Genomic DNA, 20,889 nt, shown 5'->3' with positions numbered 1-20,889 from the left:
TATATATTTATGTTTCATGACGGTCGGTCATTCTAATTTTGAAGGTATATAGATTATTGATAATTGCAATACTAGACTGACAAAATATGGGAATCAATGTTATCAATTATAAATATCAGTTGCAATATTTGACGAAGCATTTGAATGTAAAGATGGATATACATTTATTTTCGGCCTTTGTACAAGACATTAAAATAACACTTTATAAATGTCGTACTTCCGAAGCCTTTTCAGGATTTACCTTAATCAGGAACAGTTAACATGAACATGTGAAAGCAATTGGTGTTTAAATACGTAGAAACTTTGCATGTAGCATATTACCTCTAAGGACATCCAAATTCGTAATGAAGAGCATGTATGCTTGTTTGTTGTATACATTACAGTAAATTATATATAAGTTATCCATTTCTTTCTTTGTCAGATTTTTAAACAAACATGATTTCAATGTAAACTCAGTGTTTTTCAATCTGATCAAAATTCTGATTCATATCAACTCGCGTGCTCTTATATACTCATATGAGTAAAACCAAATCAGAGAACTATATTTTAATTAGATTGACTGTTTTTACACTTCCGAAAAGAAAAGGAAACAAATATATCGGGGTTTTATTCAGATTTTTAAATTTCCGATACTAGTTAGCTTCAAAATCAAGATTGTCCTTTATTTTCGCTGTAATAAAAATTAGAGCACCCGACTGAGCAACTGTAGTTAAGAAAGAAATTGCGTGTAGCGCACGTGTGAGTATTTGTTTTCAGTGTTGACTGTCGCTGATTGGTCACGAATCGTTTCTTCAGCGCGTGCTCAGCTCGAGGAGACATGCGTCCTATGGATACAAGCAATAGTTAAATATGGTTTCATATAATTTTCCGTAAGAACCTGTTTGCAATTTTTCAAATTTATATGACTTTAATTGGGAAAAATTGTCAGGGATGTGGAGGGCGATTTTTGTTACATATAAATAACATGTGTTAAGCAGACGACACTTTCTCACCATTTTGTCACTTATAAGACAGGTACATTATATTTCTTGCTAAACCGGTGAATCTATTTTTTTGTAAAAAAATAATGTTCAAAAGGACACTTTTAAATAACAATAATAACAATTACGATAATAATAATCTGTATTGTCTTAAAAGCATGAAAACAGAATTCAAATTACATAAAACATATACACAACAAATTTTAAAACAATCGGTTCATCAAGAGTTCCTTGTCAGAAGTTCCATTGAAGGATCATGGACTTTGTAGACAGTAACATTTTTTAAAAGTGTAACTCATTATGCCAGGTTAGACAAGTAATTGCTTCTTAAATTTTCATTTCTTGCGCAATGGAAGAAGAAATGATATTCGGCATGTACATCATAACTAGAGCAAAAATTACATATTTTAAGATTACGAGGTACTTTTTTTATATTTAACCAACTCAAATTTCATATCATAATTACATATTTTAAATTTTGTGACAAGTTTTCGAATTTCAAAGTTGGAATGTGATAATAAAATTCTCTCTCTGAATTTAGTTTAAGACACTTGTATCTAGAAAGAGTTGACTTTGTTCATATAGGTTTTCAATATTGTTCTTATTAAGACTTTTGTATTTATTAGAAATTCTTACCTTTATAAAATGTTTCAGATGTTTTGCATGAAGATAACTTTTTGCATTCAACTGTCTCAATTTATTTTTATAACTTGGTAGATATGTTTGCCAAGCACTTGTTTAGCCAGTTTTAAGAGAATACCATCTTGCCAAAAACTGTTATATGCTCCTTGAAGTCCACAATACATTCATATATCTTTTGATTATTTTTATGCAGATATCTTAATCTGAGTTGCCGATATAAAAAAACTGTCAGATGTCCTATGGTTTTATCTGAAACTGAAATGAGAGACAGAAATTTAAGCTGCAGTCTTTTTGCGCAAACTGCTAGTTTCAAGTATGCGCCAAATTTTATTTTTTAAAGTTATCAATTGCGCCAAAATACAGATTTATTTGCGCCTATTCAATCTGTAAACATATTTATCATACATAAAAATCCTTAATAAATTATGAAACCTTCAAAAGAATTATCTATGGAACAAAAAGGACTACTCTTTCTTAAAAATAAAAGAAAAGGTGGATATACAATTCCGCAGGAAGTAAATTTTAAAATCTTTTTTGCTTGTTCACTGCGCTCAAACGCCGAAACGATTCATATTGTGGCTCGACGTCTGATATTTATCGATATCAATGTGTACAAACTTATACAAATGATACTGAAGTGCATCACATTTTTAAGTGGATATAACATATTCTATACAGGAGACCAACCAACAAATATCAGAGCGACAAATATAATCTCAGAATGAATTTTTAAAAGCTCCAGTGTAAACTGCTTGGTCACAGTCCCGAATAAAGGAGGAGGGAAATCATAACTTTTATTAAGATTAATTGGCGGAATCCTATTATACTTTAATATCGGCTCAAATGGTACCCAAATATCAAAATATCAAAATACCCCATTTTGAAAACTAGCGGCGTTAAGGTAGCATTTGTGCAAATAGGCTGTGGTGCAAAAAGTAAAATAACAAAAATACCGAACTCCAAGGAAAATTCAAAACGGAAAGTCCCTTATCAAATGGCAAAATCAAAAGCTCAAACACATCAAACGAATGGAAAACAACTGTCATATTCCTGATTTGGTACAGGCATTTCCTTATGTATAAAATGCAAAAGGGAGCTTTTTTGGACGCAAACGATTTCTCCTGAAATTAAAATATCTATTTTTTTAGTCTATTATTGAAGATAATACTAATATATTGTAGACAGACAATTGACTAAAGATAACCCTCCATAGTTGCCACGATGTCATAATTATATCTTCAGATTTGAATATTAATAGATGTATCTCGACGTTTTGGATAAAACGACTTTTAAGATTAAAAAGTTGTAAAATATTTTATAAAGAAATTCATTTGTTTCATATGTAAATAAAATTGTATAAATTAATTGTTAAATGAAATGTACGTGTGCAAATTAGACCGAAATGGCTCTGACGTCTAACAGCCTGGATTGGGTTACTTGTTGGGACCGTGCATGGGCTTTAAGGTGACTAGAGACTGATTTGATGGATAATAGATTATGACTGATTTGCTCTTTATTATGAAGAATTGTAATTACTACTACATTTGTGTACTTATCTCGACAAAGTGGTGTTTTGGTGTGCAGGGGTGTCACACCGTCACACATGGTCTGACTACAGACAAGATACTAATATTTGTTGACGTGTATACAATAAGAACAGAAGGATATGTATGTTATAAGTAAATGAGACAGCAACATAATAACACGAGAAACAAATCTCCTGTATTTACGTCCAAAATCATAAAGCAACTTTTGCTGAGGAGTGACTATTTTAATTTATAATTGCAAATAGGTAGGACCCATTTCCACTGTACTTGTTTCAATCGAAGGGTAAAAAAATATTAAAGTTTTCAAATCCTACTAGAAATTGAATGTTATAAAAATGAAGAATCTACATCCTATTACTTTTTTCCACCATTTTACATATTTCTATATCATAATTTAAAAAGTGTTATTCATCATTACATGTTGCTTTTGAAGGCATTTTGATTTAAAAATTGCAAAATTTACATGTTTTTGTAAAATTTTGCATTGAAGGACGTCGATTACCACAAATGAATTATTATGCATCCAAAAGACGCTTTACTTCCAACATAATTATGGTTTTTGTAGAGGTGTCCTTCTGTTACATTTTTGGGGTCAAAATTGTGGTTTAGGGCTGTCGTTAGGCGTGAACAATGTGTGATCTGATTAGAAAAAGCCAATGCTATTCTATATTTGTAAAAACCTTAAGTTTTTTTTACATACATGGAGTTGGATACTACACCACTGAGAAAAGATTGAAAGACCTTATCAAAATGGCCCTGCTAATAGATAAATACCTAGGAAATTGACCCTACCTATTCAAGCACCCCGGTAAATCTATGCAATAATTTGAAACATTTCATTTGCATTTTTTAAATAGATCTAAATGCGTAAAATTTTAAGTACTGCACTGTAAAATGTAAACAACAGTATCAGAATAACCGTTTTCAATACTCATCATCCAATATTATCCACATCTCTTAACGATTCTGAACTTGGTGTATACAAAAATAATTAAATAGAATAAAACGGAACCCTTTGAAATTTTAAATTGATAATTTCATACAATGTACCAGTAAATAAATGTTACAGCTGTTGGTCATCCTATGCATTGTCCAACTTATCGAACAGGATTACGGACACCATCTGTATAAATAGGTGCCTTGTTTAAACGCAATATTGTTTACCAGCTTTGCTAACACTGTAAGCCACAAATCTTTATAACCTGCATGATGTGTAACAGATAAAGCGGATGGTCGTAGTGATTTCCTATGTGACCACAGTCTACATAGTCTTATAGCTGGTCTGGGAGAATTTCTATGTTGTATATCTCTACCACCAACCAACCTCAGGCCTAAACAATAAAAACAACAATAACCTATTGAACGATGCAATTGCTTTGCGTTTCTGTAAACCAGTGGTGTACTCTTTAAGGGAGCTACCATTTGATTTTTTATGGGGGGCTAGGATGAAATTTAAAAAAAAAGGCAGGACAGGAGTTTTGAGTAAAAAAAAAGGCAGGATGAGCAACTTTGCAAAAAAAAAAGGCAGGATGACAATTTATGTAATAAAAGTCAGGATAAACTAATAAAAAAAGGCAGGACCGAATAGAGTGTTAAATAAATAGGCAGGACAGAGATTACAACTAAAAAAAAATGCAGGACAAAATTTTTCATCCTAGCCCCCCCATAAAAATCAAATGGTAGCTCCCTAAGATAAAAATGATCAGTCATGGTGTTCATAAATAGAATACAGAACAATCTTTAATTTAACCAAACCATTTGAACCTTAAAGAGTCACATTGGCATAAATCTATTTCAATGTTCATTAGAATATTATTGTAGTCTCTCTATATATATTCTTACTTACAAACTTATTATCATATAGAGCTGATGGATATTATGTATTTATAATGAAGATTGAAAATTTCTAATTAAAAAGACAAATAACCACAAAACAACTGATTTGAATAGGTGCAATAATGTTTGGTTGATTGGTGGTTGTTTAAAGTTCTTACCAGGGTTTGTGAAAAATTTGAAAGCCAAAAAGCAATTATGCATCACTGACAGCAGCATTGTTTTCGATCTATTGGGAAATCAAACTAATGGCAGTATTATACATATTAAGTTTTATTGAATTCAGAAGATGTTATGACCAACAGGAACACCAAAATTAAACGTAACGTAGCAACATAGAGTCCAACGGTGTTATGAACTACAGGATCATCAAGCACCACCACATCAACAAAGTATTCCAATGTATTGTGATGTATACTAACACATAGCTATTCTAGGTCCATAGCTCGATAGGTGTATTATTATGATGGAAAAAAAATATGTCATCTAATAGTATCATCATCCCTTGCGCTATGTTTTACAACAATACAAGATACAAAGAAGTTTGGGTAATAACTAGACGCTCGCCTGGCAAAAATATGTCATTTTGATTTCTATTTTGTTTTTTTTTTTCACAAATAATGACTGAAATCTAGTACATGTTGTTCGTCTTTGTTTTTATGTCTGGTTTTTTTTTTTCGGAACTAAGAGACGATGTTAGTGGTTGACGTGGTCTGTTGTTCTGTCCAGTATATTTGATGATTCCTGTAATCTGTTTTATGTATCAGTAAGCTTAAATCAAAGTACTGAAGTACTGAACATCGGATGACCACAAGTTCTTGAGGATGGTCAAAAGCACTTGTCTCAGAAAAAAAACAACATATCTCTTTACCCGAAACTGAGGTTAATGTACAGAGATATATTTTTTTTTTTCTAGACAAGTTCGTGCGAGGATGATGAATAAATGACAGGAAATTCAACTTCACCGTAATAACTATTATATTGTAGTGATACAAATCAGTATACACTGATTTGTTGTTATATATTATATCAAAATAACAGTTACATATATATATGATTTGCATCCGTTTGTATATCATTCTATTCTACTATTCTAACAATAGTGCAATGCAAGTGCATGGTGGACACTTTTCTGTAAAAATTCGATTTTTCTAAGATTGGATACGAGTAGGCATTCATATTTTCCCGCAAAAACAATTACAGAGCTACCGGTCCTGTCGCAAAACGTTCTTTGAGATATTCTTCCGCATGCTTTAACACAATTTTTCGGTACGTGTGCATTGATATTATCAATGATTTTTTACTTATATATATATATCTAACTACAAAACATTTTCACATTATTATTTTATGTTGTAAACAAAAATATTTTTATCAGTATTCATTGAAGAGATGTATTGATATCATTTGACAAGGAATGTTATTTTGCACTCGTTTATGTGCGCATATTTATCATGTTTATAGATCGGTTACAAACCCAAAACTAATTTACATAATGGAAATCTAGGCGATAGCAATACATCGGAATGACCTCAAGGTCATCGCGATGTAAAAATACAAGTGTTAGAATCACATAAAAGAGGCAAAAACTAGGATACAAATTATTCAAAATCTTCCAATTAAGCCCTCGCTTCACCCTCCAAATCAAATTGGCCTACACTTAAAAGTACCCACAATACTAAATACCACCAAAACTATTTATAAACTTCTAAAAATATTTTCGAAAAAATATTATGAAAAAAAAATCGTCATTAACGGACAATAACTCCAATAAACAATCAATTGACAGTTTCAGTCATGTGACTAATTTTTTTATACCATGCCTTGATTTGTTTTTTTTAGTAATTGTCTATCTAAAAGTTTAAAACCCAACTAGGGGATCCGAGGAGCCTGTATTACGCCTTTCATTTATGCATAGAATTAATCAAATGCAACAGGTTTTTGTATTGAACAGAAACTGTGTGGGCTAAGATCATTTTTACTCGACAGAGTATTTGTTCTCCATTATAGTTTTCGAAATACTAGAAATAGGCAAAACAAAACATTATGACAGACACTAGATGGATGATGAAGACAACGATGGCTGCCAAGTGATGCGAGCTGAAGGCCCAGTGAGCTTAATATAGTTAAAGGGTACTGGCTATCTATAATACACTCAACAACAAAAAGAAAAGCAACGCCTGCATTAATTTATTAAAAAAAGAGTCAAAATTGTGGAGTCTTAAACATCAAATTATGTGAAAATAAAGATTTTCTAAATTTTCATTTTTGACCTCTCAAAAAACACATTTTCAACCCAAAAACAATTGTCAGATTTTTTAAAATTGGTAATGTGTATCTTGACTTGAAATCACTGAAAATGAATTTGATGTTCAGTTTTTTAATCAAATTTTTATTTAATGAACAATATCATACCAAACTGCATACCAAATATCATTGACTCATCATAAGTGGTTCCCCTTAAACTGATCTCATCACAAACTTTAACATGTTAATTATGCAAAAGTTTTAAAGTCAATTTTCTAAAATGACTATGACTGAGGGGGTAGGCCCCACTAATCTCCATGCAAATGGGATGCTTATATAACTGCATACGAAGTTTGAGAGTTTGGGTCATATTGGTATTTTTGTAGATATTGCATTGGTTATTATTTTTGCTGTTTACTGTTTCTTCTTATCTATTATAGGTTTTGAGATAATAGGCAAATAGCGGACTATACAGTATGGTTTTTCTCATTGTTGAAGACCTAAACATTCTGAGTGTTTTCTTTTGCAATGTTAGATTTTATTTTTTCCATTATGGTTTCCATGATATGAGACAATGAATGCATTTTATCCTCATGTTCTATTTTAAGCCATAACCACCACATTGGTCTTTTGACAGGAACAAAAACACAAACTTTAAACCAGTATTTTGAAAGAAGATTTTTAAAAAGTTTAAAATGACAGCTGATGGACATCAAAGACAGACAACAATTACAGACCCCAAATAATTGTTATAGCTGACATGGTCCGTAGGGCTAGGAGTGCCTTAAATGTAGGATACCGATATCAGTCCACGAAATGCATGGTTGTACAACAAACATATAAATAAAACATATGCACAAAAGAAAAGAAAAGTTCAAACTTTATACTTTATTTGGTAATTTCAGTTTGAGCATATTGTATACCAACATTTAAAATATAAATATAAAAATGTTAAATTATAACACATGCTTCTTCTAAACGTTGTTTTTCATAGTTTGTGACAAAATAAAAACCAGTGTTGTCTCTCAACTCATAGATAACAAAATGAAGCAAATTTAAAGATAAATATTATAGATTCTAAATATAAATAATTGGACGGTCTAATAAATTTAACGTATATAAACACAGAGACAACATATTTTTTAACAATATATACACAAACTGGATCACAGGTACTGGGTTGTAGACCAAGACAAGGCATTTATAAAACATGTTAGTTCTGTACTCTTTTGGTATTTGCAATTTTTTATTTCTTTATTACAATCGTTATAAAAATTACTTGAGACTTTCTACAAGTCGCCCAAAAGAACATTGTTCATAATATGCTCATCATTTTTACAATTCAGACAAATAATAGTGATTGCTGATATAGAAAGGATCAAAGGACATAGAACATGATTTCTTGAAATTTAAACACGAAAAAAATCAAAAAAAATTATAGAAAGCAATTTTTGATAAAAAGATACCCAGATAACTAATTTTTATTAACTTACTGTGGTTCATACTTTTATAATGTATATTAGACAAGAATAAACTGATATGATAAATAATTAGAAATGTAAAAATATGACGAAATATAAACTTTATATCACACATTTTCTGGCAGTACTTCACTACAAATATTAACTATCTTCGAAAGGCTAAATAACATTGCTAACAATTTATTTATCTTTACTTTTCCTGTTCATGCTCAAACGGACATTTCTTTCACAAACCATTTTTTTTCAGAGTTCATAATTTCTCCTTTCATGAAAGTTAAATGTAAAAGGAGAATCAATTTCTCTGCCAAAATTTGTTTCCACAAAGTTCTGCCCTGCTTTTAATATTGGTATGCTCTGAGCACTAAAATGAGTTGTTTTTTTTCCACAAAAAATAAGTTTTGATAAGAAATAAATATTCCATAAAAATTTGTTATAATTGTCATGCATGAATGATTTTTGTTGCATTCTAATCGTCTCCACCTGCATCATCATCTGCTTGTTGTTCTTGTTCTGGTTCCCCTCCCTCATCTGCCTTTTGCTCCGATTCAGCTTGTTCCACTGGTTTTTCACCCTGAAAAAATAACAAATTATGATATAATTATAAAATATAAAATATTTTGTTCATTGATATTTTTCACTTCATTTCATATAATGAAATTCATCAACATTAGTTTTACATATATGATGGTATCTATACAATTTTATGACAAGCTCTTTCTATCTTTTCAATTTTTGAGAAAACTTATTAATAATGATTTACACATTTTTTTAATTGATTTAAACAAATGTTAAAATACTTAATTTTTTTCCATTGTTTTATTAGAATTCAATTATTTAAGCCTTGTTTACAGTGTCACTTTAATTCCTCAATCAGATAGCTGCCAGAAAAGATGAGTCAATATAAAGAACAATCACTTGTTCCCTGTTTAAGTGTGCCATTAACATGGTGTCAAACCCACCTTATAACAGTTAAATCCCTATTAAGTTTTGCATATGACTATTGTACTCATCAAATGATCATTGCTCTCCAGGTTATCTTTAATAACTTCCATAACAAATCATCGGAGTGATCATTCAATATTTATTTTTTCCCAATCAAAAGAGACTGATCGCCAAGCTGACAATCCATATTGTTATAATTTGTAAGAAAAGAAGTGATCATCACGATAGAATCAGCCGCTGTAATCAGCCATGTGGAAAAATTGTCACCTGCTTTCATAGAAAGAGAATTATTTTTCCAACAGTGTACGAAGTGTGCAAGGAGTTATATGGCATCTAAAACACCATATATATCATGGGAATTTGTCATGTGGTGGAGCGAGAAACCTCTCGTTTCTTCCTGTATCGACAGTGTGCCTAATCTTAATGAGAGAAAATTCAGATCTGTCTCAGACACAAATAAAAGTCACAAGTCTATTCATAATTCCTCCTTGCTTGTTAATTAATAATAAAATAACCCTGCCGTTATATAACTGAATTAATTATTTGGTAAATTGTCTCTCTTTTCAACGGAAAACTTTCTTTATCCCTAGAAATTATTATTATTATAGTGAATTTAAATCAAGAAAATGAGACAGTTTCTTTTATTATGATAAGAGTCAATTTGAAATCACTTTCCGGCCCACTGAGCCTGCCAAACAAATTCATTGTTGACTTGGACACAATTCAAATCACTTGTACTTTATCAAATTACACCACTGTAATTTTTAATACATTTGTAATTGTCTAATAAAATTATAATGGCAAAGTAATTTCAATTTTTCACTGTCCTAAATTTTTTCAGAATTTTGAAATTCTAAATTAGTGTAGCAAAAAAAGATTATTTACTACAGTTTTTAATACATAAATATTATGTGAAAGGTGGTAAAATGCTGTAAACTTCAATTAATTTAAATATTACAAGTGTGAGTGTACCTGTTCCAGGTGAGAAACCCTGGTCATAACAATCAGTTCATTATACCCAACTTATCAGAAATCAAGGTGGGATTCTCGTAACAACAATTTATTGTGCTTCATTATTATAAATATTCTCATGTGGGGAAAAATTCAGAGTCAACATGTACATATTCAAAACATTTTATATTTAAATTTAAAATAGAAATAGGGATTTTATTTATCAATTAAACATACAATTATTCATAAAATAAAAGGTTAAATTTTTACTGGGTAGTTCATTAAAAACTCAAATTTTATTTAATATAAGTGAAAGCACAAATCTTAGACAATGAATGTTTGATGTTGTTTAGAGATACATCAGAAAACTTTCCCTTTATTTAAATAGACATTTATCAATTAACTATGAAGCCATAAGTATACTAATACATGATAAACTGCATATGAAATGCCAGACATATCCTTTATAAGGTCCACTTATGCAAAAAAAATTAAAAAAATCACTTTAGGACAAGGAGCATCAGATTCAAATTTGTGTGTTGTCAAAAAATAAATGCACTATGAGCTATTAACTACCAACCATGACGGACACAATCTCTTGTTTTATTCCTTTAAAGGGGCATTACCGGTAGCTACGAGATATAAACAAAATCAAAATATGATTTTTTTTTTTCAATCATTAATGAACATGATATAGTGAAATATTAATTCGCTTTTAGCAGTCAAAATAAGATAAGAAACATCGCTGATGAAATATTCACTTGCAAGTGAATAATTTAACCTCATTGAATCTGTATTCATGTGACCTTTAATTTAACCTCTTAGCTGGAGATGGCTTATGCATGTATTCAGCTATTAGAATGAAAAGAATGTCAACACTGAAAATGAAACAAGGATGAATCATTTGGTTGACTGATTCGATCCACAAAAAATTGTTTAAATAATCAAGATTTATATCAAACTCAAGGATTTTATTACAGAAACCCAGCACTGTCCAACAAGTTTATTTTGCCATGAGTCTTCTGAATGTGTGTTGTACTTTCTTCACCTTGGTAATGATTAGTGACGAGTTAGTGTAAAGATATTTACAAATATATTGCCTACCAATGTTAAAATGAGCATAGACCATGACAAGAAAGAATATTTCTTTTAAATAAAATCCTTTTCATAGGCATGACACACCCTAAAATTATTTTTGTCAATTACATGTAAGCTTTTTCTCATTTAATTTGTAAACACTTAAATATTATTTTCTGAAATAATAGAAAATGGTTGAAAAAAATATATTTTCTGGTTAATCTGGTATGGTCCATTGGATACACTGTAAACTATTTCAAAAGTCTATGGCAAAATATATCTGGTCGTAACTGCTGATTTCATTTCTGTTCCAAGCTTTGATGCCAAATTATTACATCTGGTTGAATATCAATGAGGATCTTACCTCTGATGTGGCTGATGCTGATGGAGGCACAGCGTTTTGTGTTGTATCTTGGGGTTTTTCTTCTGTCTGTTGTTGTTCCTGTTGTTCAGATACTGCTGGTTTCTGACCTATTTTGGCATACAAGTCCATTCGTTTACTGACAACCTCACGTAAAATGCCATCAAGCACCATTCTGCCGAGTTCTGATTTTTTCAATTGTTCTGTTACTTGATCCATTAACCATGGCATGAAACCTTGTTCCAAATCTGAAAAATAGAAATGTAAATGTTACTTATTAAGTTTCTCCAAGTTTCAATTTGTACTTAAGCAAGACAGGCAAACGGCAGGAGTTTGGATGAATATATCTGTAAGCTCTAATTTATTGCCAATGATCAAAGGAAGATTGCTTTTATTGCTGCTCTTCAAAATACCTAATGTTGGTTAAATCTACTTTATAGATATGGGCAAATTAATAATGTCACTTTGTGCTCCAATTCTAAATTATATCAGTTTATCTGACCCACATGATATCACTGTTAATCAGGAAAAGGACATCATTATTACTTTGATAACAATGAAGTCAAAACATGACAGTTTAACATTGAAATATCATTTTTGTTGATTATTCTCTTAAAATGATGTTTACCTCTTTCCACTGGGTCATAGAAATAGCCATTGTCTGATAGTGTACCAAACACTGTAGGGACCAGATCTGCGAGGTAGCTTTGAGCAAATGCACGGGCGGCAATTTTATCTGATGTTTCTTTTTCTTTCTTTGCAATTTCTCTTTGCTGTCGCATCCGTCTTTCCTATAAAAGATAAAAACTTTATTTATATAATAAAATGATGTGGTATGATTGCCAATGAGACAATCATCCACCAGAGTACAAATGACAAAGGATTTAGCAAATTTAGATCACCGTACAACCTTCAACAATATCCTTATCATTAGGTAGATCTTAATGGTTTGGAAGTTTTTCATGTTACAAATATCTTAAGCATTATGTATGCAAACTATTTCAGATATTCCTTTTTTAAACAATCTTCTATGTTATTAACATCAAAAAGTTTGTAAACAAAAAAAAACATTTATAAAACAAACCTTTTCTTCTCTGTGTCTTCTTTCTTGCTCCTCTAATCTTTGTTGTTCTACTAATTCAGCATTTCTCAGTTCCTCGAAGGCTCTTTGTTGCGACCGCAGGTTAGATAACTCTTCCTCTTCCATAACCTCTAATAAAGCTTGTTCTACTGTTTTACCGACTAGCACTTCTAATATTGGTTTAACTTCAATGTCAAAATCAAACAACTGAAATGAAGAAAATAAAATTCTTAAATGAATTCTTTTCAAATAAATGATTTAATTCCAAAGTACCTCAAACAATCTCCATAAAATGACCTTTCTCCTTTGCTGCTCTTAGAAATTATACAAAAAGACCACTAAAACAAACTTTTTATACCATAGAGCTTATAAATTAAAATGTATAAGGGAGATAATCTATTACCACAAAAATGGGTAAGTTTACATTGATGTAAATTGCTTTCTGTACTGGTCAAATTTACTTCAAGTTCAATGTTTTTCATTCTTGTCTGTTAGCTGTACATTAAAATGTTTTGTTGAATTGACAACACAGCAACAACTTTCCATTTTTTTCTAGTTTACACACTTACATCTCCATCTAATATCTGTGTCATTATGTCTACACCAGTTTTGGCGGGGACAAACATTGGTGATGGAGGTCTGTCTAAGAAGGCATCTGTTTGCACTTCAACATCAGCTTCCTCCACACGATCACTTAATTCTTCTAAATAAAGTTCTGTTTGAACATCAATGTGTTTTCTTCCCTCTACAGCCTCAGGAGATCGTGGACGGAGTTGTTCTTTTGCCCTTTTTCTAGCTATAGCACGTCTTCTATTTTCTTGTTGTCTCTGAATTTCAATTGGATCTGGCTGTGCATGCTGCAGAATAAAAAATATTAGATGTCAATTTCATGACAGATTTCCAAAACAATTTTCTGGTTTATTTTTTTTCCATTTAAAGCTTATCTTGTTATACAAAGATCTGTAGAAATCTGGTGGTATTTTTCAATTCAAACAATTTTTTTTATGAAGTGCATTGTTATACATTGTATATTCATTTTCTCTTTCTTGCAAATAGCTTCATTTTCTCTTTCTTTTAAATAGATTCATTTCTCGTTCTTGTAAATAGATTCATTTTCTACTTCTTGTAAATAGATGTATTTTCTCTTTCTTTTAAATAGATTCATTTTTCCGTCTTGTAAATAGATGTACTTTTGTGTATAATGACAATACTTACTGCAGGTAATGTGTGTTGGGCATACGTGTTTCCACGGACAATACGTCTGTCATACATTATGTTACCATACAATGGTACACCCTCAGCACTTCTAAAGAAAGCAAATATAAAAATAAAAAGATAAAAAATAATATTTTCTTTTCTTATGATAAAATTACATAAAACTGAACATTTTCTAAAAATATACAAGAAAATATAGTGTTCCTATGTCTTCTAGTTCTACAACATCAAAAGATAGACTGAGAACTAATTCAGAAATGAGTAAATGTACAATTAGAAAAGGATTATTCAGATTATTGATCCACGCAACTGTATGAAGAAAAATGTGCAACCAAGTCACAAATTTCCACATGTATTGTTAATGCCAAAGCCAAATACTTATAAGGCCTTTAAGATAAGTACAAATAAAATATAAATTTTCCTTTTATAGTTTACTTATTTATTCAATGTAGTTACAGAATTTGCCAAATCTATCTGACATTTAAAATATTTTTGCAACTTAACCATTAAAAAGGAAGAGTTCTAACAATGAATATATGACACAAAAAAGAACAATCACTTACTGCTGTTCCGCAGGAGCTGTCATGCCATCTCTGTATTTCTTTCTTTGTTGAACAGCCCTCGGCTGACTTGCAAATGTGTAAGTCCCTTGGGGCTTTTGAGGTAATACTGCTGCCATTTTTGTTTGTTTATTTTACATATAATATTCTTCTGATCTTTTACTTGGACCTGCTAATAAACAACAAAACATCTATAATTACACCTAAATAAAAAAAAAAAACAAGATTTCAATATCATAGTTCATGTAGGACACTTCAATAACCTGTAAAGACCCATTTAAAATGACTTAGAATTTTACACTGTATCACCTAAACATGTGTTTTAAAACCTTGGTTTATAGTTGACCAAGTAAATATTGATTAAATACTAGTCTAAAGGGTACAAGGAGACTTCAACTTAATTCAATTGATTATCGAAAAAAGTATGTCATATTGGTATTTATCATATATGGAAAACTCTTCCTCCTCTAGGCTCTAGCAGGAGCATCAAGGTAAAAAAAAAAGGTTCACCACTCATACAATAAATTATTTATAGCAAGCTAAATATTCAATCACCACATACCAAAATAGATATGTTTAAGCAGGTTATTCGTTTAAATATATAAATAAAACGTCTTGCACAGAACTACATGTACATTGTATATATCCATTTCGTAACATACACTGTAAGAACACATAGAACTCCTGCACATATATACATGTACATGTTTACAATCAAACACTATCCATCTTTGTTAAAAAATCTAAGAGATTTCTACTGTCATACAGTCAAGCATTAATATATGTGTTAAACGCATATATCCTTATACTTAAAATCTAAAATCACTTGATTTCTCTTCATAATTTTAGGTACGATTTTACAGTTTAAACACTATCTACCTATAACATATGATAGAAAAAATTCCACTGTTCAAATCCAGTGTTAATAAATGTACCAAATGCATATCGTAATGCTTTAAATCTACTTAATGATTAATTTACTCTGTATTAATGATAGACATTTGTGGTAAAGTTTGTAGCACAGTCCTCTTGTAACTGTCTCAATACTGACCTGTTTCTTTAACACAAGGAAATGATATGTCGTGAAGTCCATTATCAAATTAAATGATAATGCCAATGAGACTGAAAACTGTACCATGACAGTATTCACACTTAACCACAGGCCCAGCAGCCCAGGCTTGTAAAATTGATTTTGGGCCTGTAAAATTTAACTAAAAATCATCTCTACTGGCTAACAGATTCTAACTAAAATTTTCAAAAATTGAGCTCTGGGCCTGTATATTTAAAAGTTTATCACGAAGAATGCCATGATCTGATCTGAATACATCAATCTTCAGTTGTTCAGTCTTGAGCTAAGGTCAATCTGCGTCATTGAACAATCGGTTCTTACTGTGACATAATAACATCAGTATTGTGACATAGGAAATTCACAGGAAAGTGAATACACCTTATCGCTATTTGGAAATCTGTCCCGGTTGATCCAAGAATCTGCCCCGCTTGAACTATTGACAATAATAACTTTTCCATTGTGGAGTCAGACATTTTGTATTATGACGTCAAAATTTTACGGGAACCTTTGTGATGTCCGGTAATGGCGGACAAATAGCGATAAGGTGTATTTGAAAGTCATATATCAAAATAAATGTTTTCTTTGGGATAATCGGTCGATGAAAAATAAACATAAGAGCTAACTCTAAAATCTAACCCAAACCCTGACAATAAATGTCAGTACATGAACTCCAAAAGTAAAAGATGGGGTGACAACCTAGTTGTTAGTATGGGTAAAGTCTGCAGCATGCATGAACTGTTTGCCAGGTCAGGAATACCATTGGCATTGCCATTGGTGGATTATACCTGACCTGTTTGCTTCTAAATCTATTCAAAAGCTTTGTCCGATTCATTAAATTGACTGAACAGCCAATGCAAAACATATTCTACACAAATCGCTGAGAATCCCAAAGGAATTAAAACAGCCCGCTGTCATACTCAGTCATAGTCGCGATTAGTGCAATACCAACAAGATGAAATTATATTCTGTTTTCACATTGATTCTATATATATTTATCAAAGACAAAAACCTATAAGCAAGTACAGTTTTTGTTTGGAAGAATTGAACTAACAGATTGCATTAAGAACAAAGTATTTACCACTGCATTCGTTCACCAAGCCTTTTCTATCGGTTTCTTACCTCCCTTCAAAATATTTAGAGTGACGTTGCCATGATACAATAGCACCGCACCAAATCGCTACACACATATTTTCATTTTAATCTTCACTTAAAAAATAAATTGAAATGTTTTTAACAATCATTTAATTGCTGTTAGCTTTCTTTGTAAATTTTTAGTATATTATTCTAATATTAAAGAAAATTAAAAAAAATTATTTACTCCGATTAAGTGAGGATATTGATATTTCAAACATAAACATGCGAAACGAACATTTGATAACATGTTCTACCTTGTTGAATGGATCAGTCAATACATTAAATAGAAAACATTTTACCAAGTTATATGAGGCATTTTAAAACTTTTCAAAATTATCAATATCGATGTTGTATTGTTATTAAACTTGCCGACCTAAAATAAAACTTATTTGATGTTGGCACACAGTTTCAGCGACCTTACAAATATATGATACGAAATACTAAACATGTACTTCGTCTCTGTTGTACGAAATGGTTTATAGGCTGAGATTACTATACCATGTGTTTATAAAAATCGAAGCAAATGAAAAAATAGGACGATAGTTGAATGGTTATTTGCGGTCCTAAATCTGATGACTTTTCACCAACATTAAATTCGTTTGTCTATCGAATAAAGGAAACATATTGTATAAGAAGAAATTGATAAAATAACTTTAATGATCAAACACTTTATTTAAAAAAACATATCAATGGTCAAAGGACATTTGATTAAATGAAAATAAGTATATATATATATATTTACAAACAAGTCTAAATTGAAAACAACATTCAAACCTATGATTGCGTTGGATAAAACTTGACCGCAATTTTTATACGTGTGCATGCAAAACAAATTTCTTGTTAGAGGGGTCTAAATACAACACAAACAACATTTTCCAAAAGACCAAAAAAGTGAAAAAGTATATTTTAACAAAACGCATTTGACTAACACAGACCTGCCAACTATCCCGATTTATGGGGGATATCCCCCATGAGAGGTGTTGACCTGAATTTTGAAATTCTTTATTATATAAACTGAACACCTCAAAACAGGCATTCAAATGAGTAGGAAGGGTATTTAAGCACATACATGCTCATTCAAACAATATAGTAGTAGATTAAAAACACTTATCACAATAAAAGAGGAGCATTATATCGTCTTGCGCTTAAAATCCCCCATGGAGATTTTGAAAAGTTGGCAGGTATGCTAACAGGTCGAACAACAAATGTTCTTAAACCCTGCTGACTGCCTGTGTATATATATATTTTTTTTAAAATAACAACCCCAGCATTTCACGGGCAAATAGAAGAACTTAAATTCAATGAAGTTAATGAGGATACTGTAAATAAACAGATAAATAAAGTCAAGATCAATCAAAAATGGAATTTGAAAAGATGTAAAATTCCTACGTTTTGGAGAGCTATTTATGATCAGCTCATTTCTCATTCTGATCGTGTTACGAATGTAAAACGGCGCTTTAAAAAATCTTTACCGAGAACTGAAAACAGCATTAAAATAAAGTCAAACATATAGCATCACTGCCGATCGTTTGACTACCTTATGAATGAACTGTCTCTAAAAATCTTTGAAAATACTTTAAAATTATCTATTAAACTAAAGTGGGTTCATATCTGAGTACATGGGGAAAAAATTGAAAAGAGGTTCCCAAAAGAGCAATTCTAGGTCCCTTACAATTCACATATCTATCTAAACGACATCTTCTATCTTATCAAGTTAAAACAGCCGCCTTTTAAAACTATGCAGATGATAACACACTTTTAATTGATCGGTTCAGTCAAATGAAAGCAAATCCTGACAAGTTTCGGCACTTGCAGTAGGAAGTTAAACATATGCAAACATTATCTCCAACATGATGATATTATATAAATAACACATAGCTGAGAGTGTGATAGAGCAGATTGTTACCCCGAGAAAATATTGTCAACTGAGGCGAAGCCAAGTTTGACAATGTCTTTTCGAGGGGTAACAATCTGCTCTATCACCCTCTCAGATATGTGTTATTTAATTTATTATACTGAATGTTCTGTTATAACTGTCTATTCAATTTCAAATTCAAAGTAATAAACTATGTCGTCTTGTACAATCATCCGTATTTATCAACTTTAGTGCACACTTGAGCAAGCGTCTCCTTGAAGGGTAATAGGGTATTTGCCATGGGATAGTATACATTTATTTCCCGTGCCTGAGGGAGATATGAAGATTTGTTCCCCCAAGAAAAATCATATTTCACAAGGGCATCGCCCGAGGGAAATATGACTTTTCGAGGGTGAACAAATCTTCATATCTCCCTAAGCAAAGGGAAATGAATGTTTTATTCCACTGCCTATACTTTTTTTTTACTGATGAACATAAGATATTAATTTACATAATTGTTTTCTTATCCGGTAGTTTTTTCATAACTAAACACAACATACACAATGATAATCAGTACCGATTAAAAGTTAATTATTTATTCGTTTCTGTTTGTTGTTAGAAACAAGGATTTATATAGAAATTAATATACTATCTTTAAAAAACGATCAAAACGTTTTAAAACACTAACCGCGGGTAACGTCGACCAAGGCAATCCCGACGTTCAGAGGGGAATATGATACTCAGAAGGGAATATGAAGTTTTGTTCGACATCACGTGGAGTAGTTTCAACCAATCAAATGTTTAGTTCGCTATCAAAATCAACATGCAGTGGAATAAAGTAAATTGTTTCCCTCGTATTAACCAATCAAAATCTGGCATTTTGACATGAAGTATAATAGTATCAAATGTAATACTCTATTGCTAACCCTAGAGGTCTCATCAAGAGGAAATTATAACACTTATCTTTAAACTGTTTTGACGATTTGCAATTTTTTTTGTCGTTGGAACCTAACAGATAATTTGGAATATATATATATATATTTACATACTGATTTTTTTCTTCTAATTAAGAAGGTACCATCCAAATTACAGGTTTGAATAACAGAATTATTCGTATTAATGAAGGACATAACGATTTAGCACTATTATTGCATGCTACCTTCAAGTTTAAATTTCTTTTGATATCCAGTTAGCTTATACACTAAAAGATCAAAGTTTCTGACGAAAGGCGTCAAATTATTAGTGAAAGCAACAAGAATTAAAAATAACATGGTTTGGTTAGAATGGTAATTAACGTTTTGTTCGTACGGTATATTCAACTTGAACCAGTTAGATTTACTCAAAGTTTAGGTTAAGATTTGAAGTTTTCGTCATCATCGATGGAAACAACTTTCGCTAATATATCTAGATGTAGTATTTTCATCTTTCATGACATCTGTAACAAAGGAAAGGCTTTATGGAATTCGCTTATTACACGGGAACACTTACATGAAGTGAAATTTACTTTCATCTAATGAATCATGACTAGCATCTTTAAATCGGGAGGGATTAAAAGTAATATAATTAAATACAGAGGATTTTATGTTTAATGTTTAACTTACACTTTTATAATGTATTTATCAAAAAGAAAGTAAAAAGCGGGGTTTTCAAATGTACGTGAGGCAGTATCAACAAAGATACAAATAAAGTCATGGACCACTGGTGATTTGTAAACCTACTTGTATAACGTATAATGGTTGTAGTCTTGTTGACTATACCATGGTATATTCTGTTAGAATTTGTAGGTTTATTTCAAGTTCTAGATTTCACTTCATTGTCTAATCATTGTCCAACTATATTTGTAGTATTATAACTCAATGTGCACAAGATTTTAATCACCAGTCAAAATCAAAACTGTTACCGGGTAAATACATT

At 31.1% G+C, this 20,889-nt stretch overlaps 1 protein-coding gene across 2 annotated transcripts; it reads right to left on the bottom strand.

Moving 5' to 3' along the window:
* Nucleotides 1-8,122: 8,122 nt before the first annotated feature.
* On the bottom strand, nucleotides 8,123-17,144 carry LOC127725767 (radial spoke head protein 3 homolog B-like). Of its 2 annotated transcripts, none has more exons than XM_052233032.1 (8): nucleotides 17,065-17,144; nucleotides 14,921-15,089; nucleotides 14,358-14,448; nucleotides 13,712-13,999; nucleotides 13,146-13,349; nucleotides 12,690-12,852; nucleotides 12,065-12,309; nucleotides 8,123-9,301 (listed from the first exon to the last, which is right to left on the bottom strand). In XM_052233032.1, the coding sequence occupies exons 2-8, from the start codon at nucleotides 15,034-15,036 to the stop codon at nucleotides 9,197-9,199; spliced, it is 1,212 nt and encodes a 403-aa protein (XP_052088992.1). In that variant the 5' UTR covers nucleotides 15,037-15,089; nucleotides 17,065-17,144; the 3' UTR covers nucleotides 8,123-9,196. The 2 variants fall into 2 exon arrangements, with proteins under 2 accessions (XP_052088992.1, XP_052088993.1); XM_052233033.1 differs by having other exon boundaries at nucleotides 14,921-15,086.
* Between the last annotated feature and the right edge of the window lie 3,745 nt (nucleotides 17,145-20,889).

Source organism: Mytilus californianus, unplaced genomic scaffold (assembly GCF_021869535.1).
Source record: "Mytilus californianus isolate M0D057914Y unplaced genomic scaffold, xbMytCali1.0.p SCAF_15, whole genome shotgun sequence".
NCBI classification, from domain to species: domain Eukaryota; kingdom Metazoa; phylum Mollusca; class Bivalvia; order Mytilida; family Mytilidae; genus Mytilus; species Mytilus californianus.
Note: the sequence above shows the minus strand (reverse complement) of the source record. Positions and strands in the feature narration are given on the sequence as shown.